The 23930-nt window shown below is 42.8% G+C and overlaps 1 protein-coding gene across 1 annotated transcript in view; it reads left to right on the top strand.

The window, feature by feature from the left end:
* Positions 1 to 2817: 2817 nt before the first annotated feature.
* The window catches only part of CDH2 (cadherin 2), a 228624-nt gene continuing 207511 nt past the window's right edge, over positions 2818 to 23930 (top strand). The window contains exon 1 of the mRNA XM_033178071.1: positions 2818 to 3298. Within this exon, the coding sequence (XP_033033962.1) occupies positions 3239 to 3298 (60 nt within the window). The 5' untranslated portion in view covers positions 2818 to 3238. The remainder of the gene's footprint in view (positions 3299 to 23930) is intronic.

Here is a 23930-nt window from a genome sequence, read left to right on the forward strand (position 1 = left end):
TGAGCAGGGGCTAAAAATCTGTGAGTTTGGTCATCACCTGCCCAGGACAATGAATGGTCCCATTAGCTAACCTTAGGTATGGTATTACTGAGATAAAGCTGTGTTTGGATATCATAGTCAACCCTAGATCTACTTTCATTAACATCAAATGGATACACAAAGTCTCCAACAGCATGATTTTAGACTAGACTATTCCTTCTTGTAATCAGAGGCCTATTATTATTAGCAAAATTTGGCTGACCAGGTGATCAACTTAAAATGAGGCAAGATTCTAATTCACAACCACTGAGGAGTGAGAGGCATGCAAATTGAACTTTTAAAAAATGCTGCAAGTGCTTACCTAAAGGATCAAAAACTGTTGGAATCAGAGAATTCCTTGACTGATAGCCATTCCAAAGGGGATTTTGAAATCACAAGCGTTTGATTTATAAGGGACATGATGTTTAAAGCTTCAAGTAAATACTACTAACAAGAAAGAGTTACTCATGCTGAAATTTGTTCTACCTTTAAATTAATCACAATGGTAATAAACATCAATGGGTACTGCTAGGAGTGATGAGGATGCAATCAAAACCCCATGTCGAGGGTTGAAGCTTAAATCTCAGCCATGGAGATGAGATCTCTACATCTCACACTGGAATACAACAAACATATCCCCATACTTCACCTGAATTTTTACTATTATTTTGCATGACTCCCAGAAAGCATAATTTATAAATACTCTATTGCAAAGATGACTTTTAGGCTGATTAGCAATAGTATGACAATAATATCTAGCAAAAAAAAGAAGAGAAAGGGTAAGAACAAGCAGTTCTGATTACTATATTAGCTAAGTGTTTCATCTCATCTTTTAAATTTAATTAACATAACCTTTCTTATTCTTTTGAGAAGAAAGAAAATCCAGGAAAAATTTTGTTTCATAAAAAACTTACAATATTATGTTTTAATTAAAATTGAATAAGCCTCCCTATGAATATTAAATTTTTAAAAGCCTAGCCAGCAATAGTACATTATTAAAAGCTGCATCAGTTATGTCAAGAAATTAGTAGCTGATTTTTAAAGGTTCATCATCAAATTCTTAAATGATCGGTATCTTGAAACTCAAATAATGTTAATACTTCAGTCACCCAAAGCAGAAAAACAAGCAAGACAAAAAATATTCATTAACTGCAATGAACTTCAGCCACCTCCTAAGTGTTGAAAAGCTTAGATAAAACGGGTATTTCTACTTACTTGTAAACCTTTTTTTTAAAAGGTTCCGGACAATTTATTACCTCACCAGAATTAGAAAAAACAAAAAAAACCAAAAACTCCCCATCCCCCGCTCCATTCCACAAATGCTTGTGACTCAAACTTGTGAAGTCTCTCACCGTGTTTCTCTCCAAGTTCATGCCTTAAAGGAAGCCAGCAGAAACCCTTTACACGGTGAGAATTCTGTATCAGTCATTTTATCTTTTAGATAATCCTGTTTTCACGAGTTCCGGCTTTTAGTTTCTCCTTTTTTTTTTTTTTTAATTGCTGTTGGGGGTGGTAGGAGGGGATAAAAGTACCCTGAAACTGTTGGCCCCAAATGTGAACAGTACCACTAACGGGTAGTAATAGAAAACGTGAAATTTCAAATAAAATAACAAACATGCACTCTCAAACTCCCAGCGGGGACAAAAGAAAACAAACCAAGAACACAAAAACTTGGGCTGTTCCAGTACACCCGCAAGGGTGGGAGCTGGAGGTGCGAGCTCCAGAGAGAAGCCCTGGCCTCCGCCCTCCCCCGCCCGCAGGTGGCTCCCGGCGAGCGACTCAGACAACAATAGCTAGGATGAGCGTGGCCTGCGTCCTTAGTTTGCTGTGTCTGCCCCTACCAGGAAAGATTACCCATCTCTAGGAACGACAAAATAAAGAAGCGTGCGTTAGGCTCCCAAGAAAGCACCCCCCCTCCCCCGCTCACCATTCCTCATCTCCATTAGATTCCCCACCGCGGACCAAAGATGAACCTGCTACCAATCAAGTTCCTGCCCAAGTTATTTTATTTTCCGCAGCCCCTCCACCTGCCGGGGCGGTGCTCGGCGCACCCCAGGCTTCCCTCCGGCGACCCCCCGCGGGCTGCAGCAAAATACGGGGCGCTTCGGCGGGGCGGGGGCGGGCGGCTGCCGCGGATCCGGCCGGCTACAGCCGCAGCTTGGTGGCCTCCGATTGGCCACGACGCGGGCGGGGAAGCTCGGCGGAGGAGGGAGGCGGGGGCGAGGGCGGCGGCGGCGGCGGCGGGAGGGATAGGAGAGGGGAGCGGGCCGCGCAGCCAGGCAGCGCGTGCGGCGAGCGCGGGGAGAGCGGCGGCGGCTCGCCCAGGTCGCGCACAGCGGAGGCCGAGCGGGGTGCGCGGTCGGCGACGGAGGCGGCGCGCGCGAGTGAGCGGCGCAGGGCGAGGACCGGCGGGCGGGTGCCGGTGCGCGGGCAGCAGGGGCGGCTGCGGCGGCAGCTGCGCGGGACGGAGCCGCGGCGGGAGCGGCCGCGCCGGCCCCTCGCCTCACCCCCTTGCGGCCGAGGCCGGAGAACAGTCTCAACTCGCCAGGGCACCGGAAAGAGGAGCCGAGAAGCGGCCCTCGGCCCCCACGCAGCTGAGGCGTCGGGTGGCGGGACTGCTGCTCTTTGTGGGTGCAGCGCGCACGGCCCGGAGCGCCCTCCCCGCGGCGCTGTCTCTGGCGTCTTCGTCGCGCCGAGCGGCCCTGGAGCGGGGACCCGGAGGAAGCAAAACCACGAGCCCGAAACCTCGCGTGGCGGAGCTCTTGGGAAACGCCATCCGCTCCACTTCCACCTCCGCATCCTCCACCGGCCAAGGTCCCCGCCACTGCATCCCTAGCGGCTTCCGCTGCCCTCCGGGCCGGAGCCGAGCCGCCTGCGCTGCCACAGCGGCCGCCTCCACACACACACAGACGCTCACACTCACACGCTCGCCCGCCCTGCTCCCCCGCCCCCCTCCCCAGCTCCTTGATCTCTGGGTCTGTTTTATTACTCCTGGTGCGAGTCCCGCGGACTCCGCGGCCCGCTATTTGTCATCAGCTCGCTCTCCATTGGCGGGGAGCGGAGAGCAGCGAAGAAGGGGGTGGGGAGGGGAGGGGAGGGGAAGGGAAGGGGGTGGAAACTGCCTGGAGCCGTTTCTCGGCGCCGCTGTTGGTGCTGCCGCTGCCTCCGCCGCCGCCGCCGCCGCCGCCTCCGGCTCCTCGCTCGGCCCCTCTCCGCCTCCATGTGCCGGATAGCGGGAGCGCTGCGGACCCTGCTGCCGCTGCTGGCGGCCCTGCTTCAGGTACGCGGCAGTCCCCGCGGGCCGGGCCACGGGTGGGGTGGGGCGGGCGGCGCCGGGTCCCTTTGTTCCCCGCGCCGTTGCGGGGCCGGGCTGCGCACCCGGGAAGGGAGGTGCCGCGCCGCGCCGCGCCGCGCTCCCGGGAGCTGCGCAGGCATCAGGCTCCGTCTGGGCGCCGGGGCAGGGTTGCCGGGGCCAGCAGGTCTCTCGCGCGTTTCCTGACGGTGCTCTAGGGGCGCGATTGTGGGTCCCCTCTGCTCCTTCGGGGCCGAGCAAGCTCGAGGGGGGTGTCCCCAGGAAGCAGAAGGGTGAGGTAGGGTAACTCCCAGGTTTTGCAGTTTTCTGTGCCTTTCGCTCCTCGCATAGTACTTTGCTCCATTTTTTAAATTGTTGTTTATTTCTGCAGGGATGGGTCGCGAGTTTACAGTAGGAATTCTCACTCTGGTGTCTTAGTTACGGGACTTGCCTCCACCTTACCCCACCCTGCACCCGTGCGCCTCCCGGTGCCCAAGGGCTCCACTGTCCTATTGTCTTTATCCCAGTCCGGAGTTGCCTCCTTTTCTTTTTCTCTTGCCCTCACAATATTCTGTGTCGGTTCCACCTGGAAAGAAAATCTGGCCCTCTTTCCGGGAGGAGTCTCTGCCGGTCCGCGCCTGCCTCCAGACCCAGTCTGGCCTCTCACACCTATTTTCCCCCTCGGGCGAGAAGTTCCGTTACGCGGCTGCTCCTCTCTCTATCTGTCCGGCTGCCTGTGCCTTACACGCGCCCCGGGGGCGCCTTCGCCGGGAGCCTTCCGTACTTTTCATACCCTCGGGAGAGCGCCAGCGAGCCTTTTCATTTAATCTCTACTAAGAGGCTCCTCCGCTGCAGGAAGCACCTGCTCCAGTCCGGGCGCAGGTTCCCTCGCCGCTGCTCTCCGCGGGTTCCCAGCCCAGCGGCTGCCCAACTTTCCGCCGCCTCCAACCCGAGGATGCCCCTAGGCTCCTCCTGACCAGCCAGCCCAGGCCTGGAGGCCACTTCGCACAGCTTCGGCCGGGACCTTCTAGCTGGGTGGGCGCAGTGCCCTGGTCCCAAGTCAGTCTCCGCCTGCCGTGGGGTCCCTAGAAGACTGCGAGAAAGGGGCGTGCCCGCCCTCGCCGCGGGGCAGGAAAATCCGCGGCGGGGCCCCGTGGTATCGCCCTCGGGGCAGGGGGAGGGATGGTCTACTGCCAGCTGGCAGCCCCGAAAAGTGCGGACACAGCTCGGAAGTGTCTGCTCCGGAGGTGGAGACAGGTGGTGTGGATTGCCCTGCTCCGTGGTCTTCACGGGTCAGGGCCAGGTGCGCTACGGCCCGCCGGGGGGTGAGTGCTGCTGGGGCGGGGACGGGACGGGGCTGGCGCCCGCAGTCTCTCGCTTTCTCCCGCCACCTCCTAGACGGGTGTGGGCCGCCGCGCGGAGCCCTGTCCATGGTGCGCCATGGTGCGGCACGCCTGGCCCTGCCCTGCTCCACGCTCTCCTCCCGGGGTCGTGCTCTCTCACTTTTTGTCTCTCCCCACCCCTGCCTCCCAGGCCGCCAGGGTCTCCGCGTTCCTTTCCCCTTTCTTGGATTTCTTCTTTTGTTCTTTAGTCTCCTACCGGTCTTTCTCCCCTTCCCCCACTCGCCATCCCCCACTGGGCTCTCTCCTGTCTCGGGGATTTCGGAACTATTAGACTAGACATTTTTGGCCTTTGCAGTTTTGGAGAGTGGATGGAATTCCTTCTAACTTGGGGGAGGAGACCTGCCAGTCACTTGCTAACAAAAGTACCTCCTGTTATAAAACCGCCCTTTATTCTCCCAGCGCACACTCCTCATTCTTTCACCTCGTGTCACTTCGTTTATTGTTTCTTCTTTAAAAATGGAGTTTATTAAAGAGGTTACGCTGAAGGAGGAAGAAGGAAAAAAGTCCTGCTTTTAAAGTGTTTGAAGTTAAAAGGAAGGCAAGACAAACTTAAGACTCCTGTATTAAGATTTTTTTTTTTTTTACGAAGGAGATGTGATACATTTTTAAAAAATCTTTAAAAACGTGAATTTTTGGACAGTATTGGGTCGTCTTATTTACAGATAGTAAATCCTCAGTGTAAGTCCAGCAGCAGATGTTTATTTTCATAAACTTTTTCATCTGAAAGTGAGTTTTAATTGAATACTGTTCAGTGAAGTTAGGACACGAAGAGACATTTGTTGGTCATGAATACTGTGGGAAATCTGTGTGTGTTACAAGTGGAGCAGTCTCATTTTCTGTTTTAGTCATCTGCCTTGAAGTCAGGTGTGAATTTTCTGTCATTTTTTTCTTAAGCATTTCTAAAATACCGTTTATAAGCGTTAAATAATGTGCTTTTCTTTTCCGTTGTACGTTCTCTCTCAGTTTCTATACCAATGTTGATTTTTTTAAACCTTCAGGAAAGGAGAAATTTTAACTTTGTCATCAAGTTATTTGGCAGTCCTCTAATTCATGAGTACAAGTCAAGCAGTAACGCTGAATGATTTGAAAGGTCATTAGGAGTGGAAGCAGAGCAGTTTATGCCACATGAGTTTTAGGGTTAAGTGCACCATGTGGATTGTACAACTGAGATTAGAAATGTCTTTGTGCTAATGGTCTGCTTTACACGCCAGAACAACAAAGCTCTATCTCCAAGGTGAAAGTGGCTGCTCTGCAGTCAGCTGCTGTTAGCAATCTAGGGTTTTTTTTTTCTTTTTTAAATTACAGACTAAGCAGCCCATAGTTTCAGAAAAGAGAATGCATAGGTTATTAGTGCAGATATGGAGCACCCTTTTTTTTTTAATACAAGCTAAATATTCATAGGACTCTGTGCCTTTAATTGTTAACTGAAGCGTCTACGTTATTTTACTTTGAGAAATTATTAGTCTGTTACATAGATTTACATAATTCTAGTCAATTTTGCATATTATGTTCAATGTCAATATTTTCTTTTTTTTGAGACGGAGTCTCGCTCTGTCCCCCGAGCTGGAGTGCAGTGGCCGGATCTCAGCTCACTGCAAGCTCCGCCTCCCGGGTTCACGCCATTCTCCTGCCTCAGCCTCCCAAGTAGCTGGGACTACAGGCGCCCGCCACCTCGCCCGGCTAGTTTTTTGTACTTTTTAGTAGAGACGGGGTTTCACTGTGTTAGCCAGGATGGTCTCGATCTCCTGACCTTGTGATCCGCCCGCCTCGGCCTCCCAAAGTGCTGGGATTACAGGCTTGAGCCACCACGCCCGGCCAATGTCAATATTTTCTTTAGTCTTTCTCATTTTAAGATATTAGCGTTTTTTACATTAAAAAATCTGAATTTGAGCATTCAGTCTACCTGATAAAAAGGTAAAATACTGTATCACAAAGTTATAACCAGCTTTCCCTTTAAATAATACAAGTGACTTTCAAATTCTTACATAGGTTTATGGTTAAGAAAAAAAAAATTAATGTTGCTTTTACCATTGACCTAGTTAATTAATATATTAGAAACCTGTGTTGTTTTTCTGGTTCACATCTTAATTGCATAACCCCTATGTTCTAATTTAAATACGTTTGTAGGGTTATGGGGCATCTAGGACAGTATTTTAATGTTCATAGAAATTCAGAGTTCTAAGACTTAACACATAGATCCTGGTTTCAACCCTGTGTGAGGACCTTGGAAAAAAGATGCATAAATCTTATGTGTTTTTCACCTATTAGGTACAGATTTTAAAGAGATTAATATTCAACATATGAAGCATACATAAAAAGAAGCAGCTTTGTTCTAGAATGTGGCAAGGATTCAGCAGTCATCTTAAGTGTAAAGCATGTGTTTATTCTCAGTATGTATTTGATTTTCATGTACTTTGAAACATGAGTTCTTGTGAAAATAAGAGTTAACTTAGTTGGTGTTCAGTTTATTTTACTTACTAGACAAAGTTATGTGTATTTCTGTGCTTTTCTTAACTTGAGGCATGGCGGTCATTACTAATAGGTAGTAGGTTGCAAACATACTAGGTGTAATTTGAAAAACAGTCTTTTGTATATCCTTACTTGTTTTTAAAACACTATATATTAAGCCTTAGATACTTTCTGAGTTTTATACTTACATCAAAGTCTGCCCTAACCTTCTAAAAGTTCAGACTGAGATTTTATGAGGAAATACTTTTTAGATATGTCTTGATTTTTACATGTAGAGTCTAAAGTCTTTCTGGAGCAGATTATTTTCATGATAGTATAGAGCAGCAAACTGTCCTTAATTTTCTTTTTCATTAAAAATTTCAATTCTTAAATCTGCTGTGCTTCATTAAGCTTTAGGGTTATTAATAGGGAAATGTCAAGACTTAAAGCAACAGTTAATCTCGCTGTTTTGTAAATCCTGTTTTTTTTTTTTTTTTTTAATCCTAAGTGATTAAAATCCCCATCTTGTTTTCAAGGGGATATTAAGAAGTTACAAGAATGATTCTTAAAAATCAGAGCTGTTATTTAAGAAGTGTAGTGTTTGTATATACACTACCATTTTTCCCAGGTTAACATTCAGATTTGTTCTTTTGGCTCAGATACAAAAAAGTAATCAAGTTTAGGCACTGCTTGGATTTGGTGGTGGATTTTGTCAGCCACTTAAAAACGTGATAGATTTTTAAATTTGGATAATCATCTGAATAAGTATTTCCCTCTGACAGCAGTATCCTTGCTAGAACCTAAGTATTTTCAAGTTGGGTTAAGAGTTTTAAGTTGAAACATAATTGGTACCAACAAATCACTATGTCTCACATTTCTGTTTTTTCCCTACTAAAATTTCATTTTAATTTTTCAGAAAAAGACATCAGTTAATTTGAGCAGATGCTAGTCTTTGTATTTAACTAAATACATATAAGTTTTAATTAAACAACCCTATCCATGCCAAGGAAGAGGTATATACAGATTAATGTTTTAGTAAGAGCTATATCTTCTGCATATATGAAGTGATGAGTCTAAAGTAGGCAGAACAAGGTGAATTCACAAGCTACATGAGACTTTTTGACAGACGTAGATTTAAAGATTATGATTTATGTTACAATAGAGTCTAAGGAAAATTTAGATTAATTTCTGCTTAAATTTTTATTCCTTGTTACTCACTCTTTGGTACTCAGTGCACTTCCTTGTTTGCTTCCAACTGTACTTACAGCACTCAAGTCCTTGGATTGCATACACACACACACACACACACACACACCCCCACCCAAATGTATGTTGAGGACTGCTGTATACATATGAGTCTCCTGCAACACTGAGTAGCGTCTGATATGAAGTATCAATCAATAATTGATTGATTACTTTATGTCATGAAAGGTGGTTTAGGCACCAACAGTATAATAACTGATCTGTGCAAGTGAATGCCCTCTTGTGTAGTGTCAAGGGCAAGAGCTAGTGTCAAGGGAAGGAAGCATGGGATTCTGATCTCGTCCAGATGTAGTCTACTCTCTTAAACTCCTGAGACCTCATTTTCCTCAACAGTAAAATCTTGGGCCTAGTTGGCTTCGTTGATCTCTAAGAGACTGTACAGTTGCATGATTTCTGGGGCTACTCAAAAAATATCTCAAACACATCTCCTTTTTGAAGGTGGTGGAAAGGCTTTTTTTCAGCCTAAAATATAAGAATTTTCAGATACTTGGAGTGATAGAGTGTGAGTTTTGAAGATTTATTAACTATAGTTTATCATAAGTGATAGGTTTAAAGTTATCTGTATTTTTTATATGCCTGAATTTTAAACTTAAAATTTTCTTCATTGGCTGTGCTACCTTTGCTAGTAAAAGTAAACGGTTTTGGGGAGGGGTTTAGGCTTAATGGAAGGTAAGTGTAATATTACTGAGACTAAAAATTATTTATTTTATTAGTTTTATGAGCTCATGTTTCTTTGAGAGAAGATAGCCTTCAGGAGAGCCATTGAATTGAGTGATGGGGTCAACATTAAAAATATAAGTGGGTCAGCATTAAAAATATGGCCCTTTGTCAAGTTCTCCTGTAGCTTTTTTTTTTTAAGACAGTCTCGCTCTGTCAGACTGGAGTGCAGTGGCACAGTCTTGGCCCACTACATCCTCCATGTCTCAGGCTCAATCAGTTCTCCTGCCTCAGCCTCCCATGTAGCTGGGATTACATGTGCCACCACACCCAGCTAATTTTTGTATGTTAGTAGAGATGAGGTTTCATCATGTTGGCTAGGCTGGTCTCGATCTCCTGACCTCAGGTAATCCGCCTGCCTCGGCCTCCCAAAGTGCTGGGATTACAGGCATGAGCCACTGCTCCTGGCCTTCTCTAGTTTTTTTTTTTTTTTTTTGTACAGGTATGCATGTATTTATGACAAACACATGGTATAGATACATATATGAAGATATTCATTGAAGTATTGCTTATGATTACAAAAGATTGGATTATTTGATCTCTAAAAGTCCATGAGTAAGAAATGATTTAATAAATTATGGCGTAATGTGAAGCTAAATTTAATAACTTATGCTGTAGGGAACAAAACATTTTCTACTAGTTCAGGTTCAAGAAAGCGATTCTTAAGCCACCTCATGTTTTGGAAATAGTCATGCACCTAAAAAAGCTACAGAGGGCCAGGCGCGGTTGCTCATGCCTGTAATCCCAGCACTTTGGGGAGGCCAGGGCGGATGGATCACGAGGTTAGGAGATTGAGACCATCCTGCTTAACACGGTGAAACCCAGTCTCTACTAAAAATACAAAAAATTAACCAGGCGTGATGGCGGATGCCTGTAGTCCCAGGTACTTGGAAGGCTGAGGCATGAGAATCACGAGGTCAGGAGATCGAGACCATCCTGGCTAACACGGTGAAACCCCGTCTCTACTAAAAAAATACAAAAAACTAGCCGGGCGAGTTGGCGGGCGCCTGTAGTCCCAGCTACTCGGGAGGCTGAGGCAGGAGAATGGCGTAAACCCGGGAGGCGGAGTTTGCAGTGAGCTGAGATCTGGCCACTGCACTCCAGCCTGGGTGACAGAGCGAGACTCCGTCTCAAAAAAAAAAAAAAAAAAAAAAAAAAAAAAAAAAAAAGAAAAGAGAATCACTTGAACCCGGGAGGCGGAGCTTGCAGTGAGCCGAGATCACGCGACTGCACTCCATCCTGGGCAACAGAGCAAGACTCCATCTCAAAAAAAAAAAAAAAAAAGCTGGGCCAGGCGCGGTGGCTCAAGCCTGTAATCCCAGCACTTTGGGAGGCCGAGACGGGCGGATCACGAGATCAGGAGATCGAGACCATCCTGGCTAACACGGTGAAACTCCGTCTCTACTAAAAATACAAAAAACTAGCCGGGCGAGGTTGCGGCGCCTGTAGTCCCAGCTACTCTGGAGGCTGAGGCAGGAGAATGGCGTGAACCCGGGAGGCGGAGCTTGCAGTGAGCTGAGATCTGGCCACTGCACTCCAGCCTGGGTGACAGAGCGAGACTCCGTCTCAAAAAAAAAAAAAAAAAAAAGCTGCGGAGAAGGACGACCAAAATAAATGGGGATTTCAGGCTTCTGAACGAGGGTTAATTTGACATAGACCACACTATAAGCTACAACTGAGGAATATACAATCAAACAGTAGAATTAAGAATGAAGATAACCTAAACTAACACTAGGACAATCCAAGTTAGGTTTAGAACAACCTATAGCAGCCTGAGCTGTTAAGTAGATCCAGAGGAAGATTGGCTGAATTAATGGATAGCTTAATAATGGGTAAGTTTCCATGCTGACATCTTGGAATAACCACTTTGTGCTGAGTTCTCAGTGCCTGAGATATTATCCTAGTTAGGTAAACCATGGTAATATTTCACATTCTCCTGACTGATTGAATGTTTAACTTTTCATCTGTTCCAATGGTGGAAGTGTAATTGAAAGTAGACCTTACTAGTATCAGGAACTGGAGAGACAGAAGAACATTTAGTATAGGAATCAGAGTTCTAGTGTACCCACTGCCTTGATTAAGGAAGCAGTTTAACTTGGGTTTTTCAAAGTAGCATTAGGAGAATTAGTTGTATAATGCTTTAAAGCAGCTTGAGCTATTTAAAAAGAGTTACTATTATAAATATGATAGGGCAATTATAATGGAGAGATGTTTGATCCATGGTCTGTTCTTAGATTTTCTTTCATAAAATATACCTACCTATAATTTAAAAATTAGATAGTGTACTTACATACTCCCATATGTTGTAGTTTTAATTTTAATATTGATTTTTATGTAATTAAAAACATTAATTGGCCATTATAATTTAAAACATGTATGCCCAGATTTTCTTTCCATTCTGATATGTTATTTAATGTTTGGGTGGAGTAAATAATTAGTTTTAAAAAGTAAATTAACAGGTGCATAGTTTGGAGTTTCTATTATTCCAGAAATCACTGGTACTAAAAATGTAAAAATGACTCTTCTGTTGCACTATCGGACTTTGATGTTACTGCTTTCATTAAGGGTTGTAAGGATTGTCCTTTTAGTTTTTTCCCACATCTGCAGTTTTAAGACATTTCCCAATTTATTTTATATTTGGTAATTGTCAGTAGGTCATTCATAGAACTCAGTAGAGCAAATACAGCAGAGAAAACCCTTGAAACTAGGTATTTGCTGCCTCTTTAAAGAGTTTTTCAAGCCAGTGTCTGGTAGTATTAAACCTCAGAAATTAAGTATTTTTAATTTCAGGGAAGGAAACTATTATGTTTCAGTTCATTGTTTCTATAACTATGAGATAGGTGGTTTTGTTCTCATTTTAGAGATGATAAAACTGGAACTCAAACATTTTGAATATGATGAGAATCCAGAATAAAACCATGTTTGTCATATTCAAGTTGGGCTTGACTACAAAGCATATGGGTTTCTCTCTTTATCAGACTGCAGCCCTTTTTGTATAATACCCAGAGAATGAGTATCACAATAAAGAAGAGTTTCTCTCTACTTACTTTATTTTTTTTTCCTTTAAATAATTAACTTTTGAATTACACTCTCTGTTTAACCTTGGCCTTAAATGTTTTACTTTCTTTTGGCATCTGAAGCCAAAACATAATGCTTGGTTAAGATTTTCATTCATTTTTCATATGGTCTCTAGGAGAGATAAAACATTTTAGAAGCATTCACAATCAGTTTTTAAAAGTTCTTCTAATTGTTTTGATCAACAAATAATATGCTGGTAAGTACTTCAAAATAATATATGAATCTTGAAACATAAAATACTTTCTGAAAGCCTATAAACTCCCAGGCCACAGACTACACATTTTTTTTGAAACTCTTTTTTTCCGTATTCTTCAGTGTGAAAGTATATGCAAGATATTCCACCACCAATTTTTGAGAAGTTTTAATGTTTAATGGTCAAACATTTTCCATATTTGAACTTTGCATTACTTTTTCTCACACTATGATAAAGTTATTTGCCGTATTTTAATGTACATGTCCATATCTCAAAATGACCCCCTACAGACAAGTTTCAGTGAATATTCTGTAGAGTAACTGAGTACAGATACTGATTTGTTTGCTGGTGGGAAAAACCTAGAACTATTTTACTTGTAACTTGACCTGTTGTTGGTGGGTAGATACATTTGGCTTGACTGTAATCTTGCATGAAATGTCTGTTTGTTGGGAAACTATTAAGTGGAACTTGAAATTAAGGACTAAAAAAATACATTTACTAAGTTTAAGGGGGATATAATCGCCCCACCCCCGCTTAACATAAATCTTTAATAAACTAGAAACTGTGACCACTTTGTTATTACTTTTCCTTTTGTTGTCTTAATTGGTTAACACAGACATTCAAAGTCTGAAGTTCATTCTTTATAGCTCTCAGGTTGAGTAAATAAAGAAAAGTCTGTTTTTGCAGTGAAAATATTAGCCTTTGGCACCCACTCTCTTGGTAAAGTCCGTTTGGTGTCAACACCTCCACGACTGGGTTCTAATATCCTGCTTCCTGATACGATATTTTAGGGAGCTCAAAATTAAGATTAAATATGTATAATACACACATATATGTTTACTTTATGGATGTGTCAAATGCATACAGGAAATTGTTCATAGAAGTGGACAGCCTGCTAAATGTTTCTAAATGGAACATACTAGTTAATCACCACTGAATCAAGACAGAATTTTACCAGTACCCCCTTCCAATTTTAACATCCTTCAGTGGTAACTATTTATTTGACTACCAACAGCATGATTTTTTTGCTTATTTATACTTTGTGAAACCATATTCTCTTTTGTGTCTGGCATCTTCCACTCAGTATGCAGAATCTTTCTCATATTTATATCATATGTATTTGTAATTGTCACAAAACTACGAAAGACTTATGGACACTATAGAAATATATTGGAGGTAAGGAGGTTGAAAATTGGTTTAAAATGGAAAGATTAATCGTTTTTTGCAGCTAAAGGCCACTTGCACATTTGTGGTGTCAAGCCACTAAAAATACCTTTTGTGAGTTTTCTTACAATGTCTTTTGCCGTAGTTCTGGTAGTTTGGCAATATCACTTCAGCCAAATGCCAGAGACATTTGGAATTCTGTTAAGTTATAGTCTCTCTTGTCCTTCCTTTTATTAGAAGGAGAGTGGAGACAAAGAACTAAATTATCTTTCTGACCTGAAGTTTTTAATCAGAAGATTTAGGTGTTAACAGACTCTAATCTTTTCAGCCATGTTTCTTAATGCGTTCTCTGAGCTTACTAGTGACCCAGTTTTCAACAAGGCTTTACCCAGTTTGTTTTTTGTTTTTAATTTTGGAAAGGTTACATTGAGGGGTTTCTAATTCCACACACTGTGTGTATCTGGGTTCCATTTACCTTTTTTTATGTTTGTGTATCTTTTTTAAAGATCTGAGAGTCTGCCAGGAGGGATGCAGGTTACCCACATTTGTCCCAGGATCTACCTTTCTGGAGGCCTTTTCTGTTTGTAATGGTTTAATAGCTCTAGATTGCTGGTAGAGGATTCCACGCATAATGATGAAGACTTAAGGAATCAAATTCCATAGGTAATTGCCCACCAAGGATTTGTTGGCTTCAAAGCTTCTCTAATTTATTTATCTTCTTACTCTTGTGGACTTAATTTTACCATAATTATAAAGATTGTGCTCTTGGTGTGGCCTTAGCTTATTGATAGGTAATTTGTATTTCACTTGCTTTTGCCTCCACACATTGGTTTTCTACCATAAAAGTAATTGTGTACATACAGTGTTTGTGTTTGAGGGCATTACGTCTTATTCACAGTGCTGTCTTTACTGTTTGACAGATAAGAACATTTGGGGAGAATATTATAACCATTGATTTAATTTACAAATTGATTTAGAATTAAGTACCTTGTAAATGAAACCGAGTTAAATTCATGATTTGGTTTATGATCCTTCCCTTTATTTGAGGTCTTCTTGATGAAGCTGTGTTTTAAAGGGAGATAGCGGTGTACTCAAATGTAGATAACAGTGGATTATTTTGCAGATTGCTTATAACATTTTAGGGTAGAAAATAAAGCATTTGAAAGGTTACTTTAAGTATTTATATATATATATATATAAAATAGATACTGTCAAGATTGTGATTCCTTATTTTCTTGAATCTTGGTTCTTCATAATTAAAATACAGATATACATATATATGTGAGTGTGTCTGAAATACTCCTCTTTGGTGGGTAAGCAGTCATATAAATTGAGACCTGTCCATTTCCGAAGACAGCTTCCTCAAACCTCATACTATGTCAGATACTATTTATCTGTTTGTGTTTTCACATATAGATATTTTACTTATCTGAAATTTACTTTTCTATGTGTTTTGTGGAAGGAGGTCTTGCTTTATTTTTTTTGGCTTAGATTTTGTATACATGGTGATAGATATACACACAATAATACATTTAGCATTTGTTAAAGTTTCTGCTTTTCTGAACTGAAATGCTTCTTTTACCAAGTACATCATTTCTGTGGATTTCTAAATCTTTTTCTGTCTTTTCTCTTACGTTACACTGACTTAGTAGCCTGAAGAAGCAGTGTGACATAGTGGTTAAGATTGGGGACTCGAGTCAGATTTGCATTGGTTCCCTGGCTCTGACACTTGTTTTTTGTGTTGACTTGGACAACACATTTGATATTTCTGTCTCAGTATGCCCATCTGTAAAATGGGGTAATAAATAGTATCTATCATAAGGTTGTTATGAAGAATAAATGTGTGTGTGTGTGTGTGTGCGCGCATATATAAATCACTTAGAAGAGTGCTTTCAGGCTGAGTGTGGTGGTTCACAGTTGTAATTCCAGCACTTTGGGAGGCTGAGGCCAGAGGATAGCTTGACCCCAGGACGTTGAGAACAACCTGGGCAATATAGTGAGACCTCCCTCTCTACAAAAAATAACTAGCTGGGTATGGTGGTGCACACCTATAGTCCCAGCGACTCCAGAGGCTGAAGCAGGAGGATCACTTGAGTTAGTAGTTCAAGGTTACGGTGAGCTGTGATCACACCACTGCACTCCAGCCTGGGCAACAGAGGAAGACTGTGTCTCTAATAATAGTAATAATAATAGAAAGAGAAGTGCTTTCATATAGTGAGCAAGATGTTGTATATTTATTTGAAGATTTGGGGACCTGGTCATTACCATTGTTTTACACAAACACAATCAATGGATAATGTAATTGTTTAAATAAGTTTGAGCACTTAATGCATGCAAGACTTTGTTCTATGTTCAGTGTGACAACCAGATAAATTATAGCTCTGCAGGGACTACCTACTACCAGTGTTCCATCAACCACACTTGGAAACCACAATTGAAGGGCAAATATTTTAACAATCCTCCTTAAATTTTAACAGATGTTATCTAGGCTGATACAATTCCACTGTCTTTATAATTAGGGAAAGGAATTAGTGTATGTAGAGCGTTAATTCTGCCAGTGATTTGATTTGGAAACAACAGGTATATCAGATAGGAGCTTTTCTGGTGTCTCCTCCTAGATCTGTCTCTTGCTTCTGTAATTTAATTTTTTCGTATGCTAGTAAGGATCCATGTGTGCGCACGTGTGTGTGTGTGTGTGTGTGTGTTTGTGTATGTTTTGAGACTAGGCTAGAATCAAAGTTACTTAGCTTCTGAATGCTTTTAACATCATGATGACAAGCCTGTAGAGGAGAGGGTTGAGTGTAATGGTACCGTATTGGTTGATGCCAGCACAGCATCTGGGAAAACAGGGAAGGTGGATTCATTGTTCTCATAGATGCCAATGGTTTATTGACGATTAGATGCAGGAAATGTTGCCTTTAACTTAGTATCTTTCTATCCTAATAATAGCTTTTCATTATTTTAGTAATTACTATGTACCAGACACGATACAAAGCACTTTCCATGTGTTAACCCATTCAATTCCTCCCCAATATACGCAATTTACATATTAGGATACCAAAGCATGGCAAGGTTATCTGAGCTGTGCAAGGTTGTTTTGTTAAATGTTGGAGCTGGGGTTTAAATGCAAGTAGCCTCATGTCAGGGCCTGTGTTTCTAGGTTTGATATGTATTTGAATACAGGCAGAAAAAATATGAAAGCAGATTGACATCCATTTGTATTTTTTATGTATATATATATATGAAGATCACTTTTTAAAAATAACTTTTTATTGTGAAGTGTGATATGATAGAGGAGTCTATAAAGCGTATGTGTACAATTTAAAGGACAATTAAAGCATATAAAGTACATCCGTATAACTACCGCCTGGTTAAGAAAACAGAATATTCCTACTACCTTGGACATCCCCAGAGTACTGCATCCATTCCCCTCTCTCCTCCCAGAGATAACTACTGTCTGGATTTTTCTAACATTTATTCATTGCTTTCCTTTGTAGTTTTATCATCTATGTATATATTCTTTAAATATATAGAGAGGAGACAGCTGGGCGCGGTGGCTGACAACTGTAATCCCAGCACTTTGGGAGGCCGAGGCGGGCCGATCACGAGGTCAGGAGATCGAGAACATCCTGGCTAACACAGTGAAACCCCGTCTCTACTAAAAATACAGAAAAATTAGCTGGGCATGGTGGCGGGCCCCTGTAGTCCCAGCTACTCGGCAGACTGGGAGGCTGAGGCAAAAGAATGGCATGAACTCAGGAGGCAGAGCTTGCAGTGAGCTGAGATTGCTTCACTGCACTCCAGCCTGGGCAACAGAGCGAGACTCCGTCTCAGAAAAAACAAACAAACAAACAAAATATATATATATATATAGAGAGAGAGAGAGAGAGAGAGGAGACGTTTTTATATCTGTATATACATCATGCATAGATGTATACGTGTGTCATGCATGTGTATATATAATGTATTTTTCTGTGATTTGCTTTTTCTACTCAGCAGTATGTTACAAGATTCAGCTGAGTTGTGTAGGTGTCATTTGTTCATTTTCACTGCTGTAGAGCATTGCATGCTATGAATATGGTACAATTTACTTATTTGGTTTATTGTTGATGGACTTGGGTGTGTGGTTTCAGTTTTTTGCTGCTGTCAACATTCTTATGCATGCCACCTGGGTATAAATGCCAGGGATACTCTAGGGCTGTGTTCCCCAAACTTAAATGAGAATCACCAGAAAGGTTGTTAAAATACGGATTCCTGGCCCTAGTCCTGATCATCTGATTCAGTAAGCCTTCAGTAAAGCCTGAGAATTTGCCTGTCTGGCAGACTCCCAGGTGATAGTATGGTGGTCTACTCTTGGATATGTACCAAGGAGTAGAATTGCTAGATTGCAAGGTATTCATGTTTTCATCATTACTAGCTAATACAAGATTGTGTTTTCCATACTGGTCTGCCAGCACTATGTGCATAATTTCCCCCTAATTTTAGGATACTTGTAGTCAGACTTCAACATTTGAAAAAATCTGGTGGACTGCATAATAGTGTCTCATTTTGCCTTAAATTTGAATCTGGTTTCTCATGAGAGTTTTTGTATGTATTTTGACCTTTTGGTTTGCCTTGAAGTGTCTGTATGAACACTAGCCTGTTGGATGAAGTTCATAACTTGTTTGTAGCTTGGCCTAGCTGTGTGTTGCTCATTCTCTTCACCTAACATTTTCAGTCATGGCTTGTATAGGTGTGTTTTGAAGCATTGAGAACCTTCTAGGTAGCCGACACAGGGGATTAATATTTACTGAGTGCTTACTGTGAGCCAGGCCAAGCACTTGACCTGCATTTTCATATAATCCTCACATCAATCCTCTGCAATAGGTAGACGTTATTATCATTATCCATTTTACAGATGTCTGAACAGAGATTGGCTTAAACCACTCACCTGAAGGCACACTGCTGTGAGGTGGCGGTCCAGGGCTTTAACAGTGCTTTACTTTCCTGCTAACAACTTGGCCAGTTCCCTGAAAGTCTGCAAAAGAATGGACGCAGTGGGAGCAAGATTAATCTGTTCTGGACTTTGAAGGATTGTTGCCTGAAGGAGGATTTGGACTTTAGAATGAGGATTTAAAGGATCTCAGTTTCATGGAGCAAACTCTGGGCTTAAGAATGGGAAAATCTAACAGATTGAGCCAGATTCAGGATAGGCTACCAAAGAAGCAGGCGGTTTCTGCTGCTCGCCATGCAGTTTCTTGGTGGTGACTTGGAGATGCAAGTATCTGATGAGCTGTTGATAGTTCTTCCTGTGAATCACACTGTTTTCTCCTGACCTCACCCCACCTTGGCCTAGTTCTGTACTCAAGCAGCAATCTAGGGGCATATGTGGCTTTCTGTTGCGAGCACTTGTGTTCCCCTGAGTACTTGAGGGGTCTTGGTTGTGCTCCCCTAAGTACTTGAGGGGTCTTGGTTGTGTGCCTCAGACTCAGCATAGAGACATCCTAGTGGGCCTGAGGCCCTGCTGTCTGTTTAACAATGTTATTTGGACCTACTTCTTTTTGATCGTTTAGCCTTGGCCTTTGAGTGTTCAGTAAGATTGAGACTTTGTAGATAATTTTGTTGTCTTTGAAGGGACCTAAGCAATAGTGCTCCTTATCCATTTCAATTTTGTACAAATAAGACCAAAGCAGCCGGGCGCGGTGGCTCAAGCCTGTAATCGCAGCACTTTGGGAGGCCGAGACGGGTGGATCGCGAGGTCAGGAGATCGAGACCAACCTAGCTAACACGGCGAAACCCCATCTCTACTAAAAAATACAAAAAACTAGCTGGGCGAGTTGGCGGGCGGGCGCCTGTAGTCCCAGCTACTTGGGAGGCTGAGGCAGGAGAATGGCGTAAACCCGGGAGGCGGAGCTTGCAGTGAGCTGAGATCCAGCCACTGCACTCCAGCCTGGGCGACAGAGCGAGACTCCGTCTCAAAAAAAAAAAAAAAAAAAGACCAAAGCATCAGTAGATAGAGAACCAAAATTACAACATGTATTACTGATAAAGACAAGGTTAGAGAATGTGGCTTAAATCTTGCACATCTCAGATTTAGTTACCCTTGGCCTCCCATCTTCAACAGTGCTCCCATCTGGGGATCCTGCCCCCCTCAGACCTATAGCTTAACAATATTTGCGTGACATAGGTAGTGTGGCTCTGACAGAAAAAAAGGTGATGAAGAGCCTGGGCTCTGTATGTCCACTTGCTTTATCTAAGTTGGCCAGAAGTCAGGAATGTTATTACTAGTGCAGCTCCCACTACATGGAAGTAGAGGATAAGGGTTACCCTCTGACGGTCCCCAAATTTTGGATTGATTGTTGAGCTCATGTTCTTAGTCGTCAAGTAGTGTGTGCTTATTCCAAAATGTGGCAACTCCCCACTTGGAAGATCTGTAGCTTTGCTTTTTTTTTTTTTTTTTTTTTTTGAGACAGGATCTCACTCTGTCACTCAGGCTGGAGTGCAGTGATGCAGTCTTGGCTCACTGCATTCTCCTCCTCCCGGGGTCAAGCTATTTTCCTGTCTCAGCCTCCCAAGTAGCTGGGACTACAGGTGTGCACCAACATGCCCAGCTAATTTTTGTATTTTTTGGTAGAGATGGGGTTTCACTGTGTTGGCCAGGCTGGTCTCGAACTCCTGACCTTAGGTGATCCACCCGCCTTGGCCTCCCAAAGTGCTGGGATCCTACAGGCGTGACCACTGCGCCTGGCTAGCTTTACTTTTTATAGAGTTCCCAAACTAAAACCTAATGGGTCATGCAAGATGATCACAGCAGTTTTCAAAGTTAGAAAGCAAACCAGGCTCTGCTCCTGGAAGAATCATCCAGGCGAAATTGTTTCTCAGTGTTCCACAGTAGAGAGCTCGTGGTAGGTGAGGGATGGACTGATAGTGGGCAGTCCTTCATTCTTAATTTTGACCTTTCCTGGATGCTGGTCAGTCTAAGCCTCTTGTCTGTAATCTGCAACCTTTGAACTAAACGAAGTTGATAGGGGGAAGTAGAAACATAAAGATACTGAATATGCTAGATGAGAAAAAAGGCACCTCAAGAAAGACGAGGACCATCGGACATTTCTGAACCTTGTGCTGGGTGACAGTATCTCAGATGCCAGCTTTCTGAAAGAAAACCTGGTATGCATGTGTTACCCCAAGTGGTAAATAGGAAGTGGTAAACAACCTCCCAATGGGAGCCTCTCCCCAGTTGGGTTTTGGCTTATAGCCAGCCTGTTCAAAACTCCTTTCCCTTTGAGACTTTCCCTTCGTGTCCCTTGGATCTGACAGCCCAGTATTATCACCACGTTGGGTTCGATCTGGTGGTTGACTGGTGGAGCAGGTGTTTTCAGTCTCGCGCCCCACTGGCTCTTTTCTCTGCCATTTACTATGGAGTTGCTTTGGCCTAAGAAGGCCGCCTCAAGGAAAGATTTCTTGTTCACTTGTAAAGACCACTTGGTGGGGTCTGACCCTTGAGCCATTTGTCAAGCTGTCAGAATCCACACTGTCCCCACCTTGCCCAAGTGAGAGCCTTGCTAGTGCTCTTGAACTCAGTGTTATTAAAAAATAACAAGCATTGCTCATTGACTAGTCTTGAGGCAGTAGATGTTGAAATAATTCTCTTTTTATGCCCCTCGGCTTGTTCAAGCTGAGGCCCATGAGCACTTCCAGAGTCCTGAGCTACCTTAGACCATTGCCAAGGCCAAATTGTGGCAGCCTTCACCAGATTGTGGCATCCCTCACCCAAATTGTTCACCATTGGACTAAGGTCACTGTGCATCCTGCCTCTTTTCTATTCTAGGACCCTTGGCTTATAGTCTTTCCTGAGGTTCTGCTGTTCTTTTTCTTGAGGCACTACCTCTTAAACAGCTATCATTTTCCTGAAGATAAGCCACCCTAAGTGGTGGTCAAGCATCAAGGTCAAAATGCTCTGTGGTTTAGGAATTTAAACCTTTTGATGTTAAAAGCCACCTCTCCAACTATAAAAACCAGCCACCCTACAGAGTCAAGGCTATAAACCACCAAGTTAAAAAAAAAAAAAAGTGCAGGGGACCGGGTGCGGTGGCTCATGCCTGTAATCCCAGCACTGTGAGAGGCTGAGGTGGGTGGATCACCTGAGGTCAGGAGTTCGAGACCAGCCTGGCCAACATGGTGAAAGCCTATCTCTACTAAAAATACAAAAATTAGCCAGGTGTGGTAGATAGAGGATACCTGTAGTCCCAGCTACTCAGGAGGCTGAGGCAAGAGAATTGCTTGAGCCGGGGAGACGAAGATTGCAGTGAGCTGACGTTACACAACTGCACTCCAGCCTGGGTGACAGAGTGAGACTTCCTTTAAAAAAAAAAAAAAAAAATGCAAGCACCCTTTTTCCACTGCCAGAAGCCCAAGTTCCTCCACGAGTACGTTCTTCCCCTACATTGGACTCCTTTTTTGTTTCTCAAGATCCCCGGATAGGTCACCAAGTGCTAGAGTCTTTCAAAGGGCCCAGTAAATAGGACCTGCCCTCTCTGTCTTGAATTCTGAACCAAGTGAAATATAAGCCAGAAGAATCAGAAGATACGAAAGGAAAATATCACCGTAGTCCTGACGAGCACTAGGCTGGCAGGCATGGCCTTCCTCTGTTGGCATGTCCCCCTTACTAACACTGAATCCCAGAATTCCAAAGACATGCTCACTTCCTTCCACTGCCAGATTGCTGCAGGGAATCTGTGAACTCCCAGCATGGAAAATGAGATCACCAAGCTTCTTTTCTGTGGACCTGTGACTCCCAGATGGGCGGAGTAGGGCACAGGGTTGGGCACCAGCTGCTCAGATTATTCTTTCAAATGCAGCCTTCAGGTAAGTTTGATCCATCCCTCTCTCTTTAGCATAACCCTTTACAAACTTTTTAGTCTCAGGACTCTTTTACTTGCTTAAAAATTAGTGAGTTCTTCAGTGAGCTTTTCTATTATAGATAATATCTATCAGTGTTTACCATAGAGAAATTACACTGAAAAAATTATATTTAATTCATTTGAAATATTAAACCAGTTGTATGTGTAACATAAATAACATTTTTTAATGAAAAATTCATGTATTTTCCAAAAGAGAAAAACAAGATTAGTGGGAAGAGTAGCATTGTGCATTACATTTTGCAGTGTCTTTAATGTCTGGCTTAATAAGAAGATAGCTGGTTTTTCGTATCTGCTTCTGAGTTTTCTCTGTTAAGGTATCACACATAACATAGCCTCTGGAAGACTTCACTTTACACTTGTGAGATAATGAGAGTGAAAAGGGAAAATATGTTGTAATATTTTGGAAGTGGCTTTGATTTTGTAGATCCCCTGAGAGGATCATGGGAACTCCTAGGAGTCCACTCCTCAGACCATACTTTAAGAATTGTCATTCAGGATAAGACTGACTGGGGCAGTGGAAATTACTGGGAGTTGAGAGTTAGCAGAGTGCCTTCCACATTGAAAGAAGCATCAGGAAGGGAAGCAGCATTTCCTCTATGGGTTACACTGTGAAACTATCCAGATGCCACACTTCAGTCACCAAAGATATCCAAAGGACAATGCTTGTCCTTTGCCCTTGAGTTGAAACTAGAATAGACCATATTAGCTGTGCAGCCTCTCAGCCTGCAGGGCTTGAAGATGTACTTCTTTATTGCTTGATCTATTAGAACACCACTGGATGGGGTGCTGCTTCCAGAATAAGTTCGGGAAAGGCTTTGAACTCTGGCGTTATGCCTCCTTTCACTGCAGTGCATTTCTGGAAGCTGTGTCTTGAATGTTGTTTTCTCACAAGAATAATGCTATAATTGGTTTGTGTTTATCTTATCAGGGACTCTGAATTACATAAATCATTACTGTGGCCAGCTACTCAAATTAAATCAGAGTTATGGGGACTGTAAACATCTGTAACCATTTTTAAAAACTGAAGCCATGCTCCAGGTTTTATGAAATGGGCCTAATTGTACATGAATACAGGGGACTCCAGAGCGAATAAAGTGTATAAAGAGTTCATTATAGACTATAATTATTCCTTCATCAATATCACCTCTGAAAATTAACATACTAGCCATGATAGCTATTTACTGATAATTTTCCATGTATACTTTTAGAAGAGTTTGGGCTGGGGGGTATGACGCTTTGATTTGGAGGATTTAAAATGTTTAAAAAAGTTTGACCTGATATCTTTTTTTTCTTAGTTTTTTCCATAGTGAACAGAAACACTGAAATTGGCTTATTAGCATATATCACATATCATATGTGAGAATCGTATTTTAGGAGAAAATTTATTACGGCAATAGGCAGATTTTTCAGTTTGTCTCAATTCATATAGGACAATTGCCAGCCCCTAGCCAGTT

This window comes from Trachypithecus francoisi, unplaced genomic scaffold (assembly GCF_009764315.1).
Source record: "Trachypithecus francoisi isolate TF-2019V2 unplaced genomic scaffold, Tfra_2.0 Lachesis_group19, whole genome shotgun sequence".
NCBI classification, from domain to species: domain Eukaryota; kingdom Metazoa; phylum Chordata; class Mammalia; order Primates; family Cercopithecidae; genus Trachypithecus; species Trachypithecus francoisi.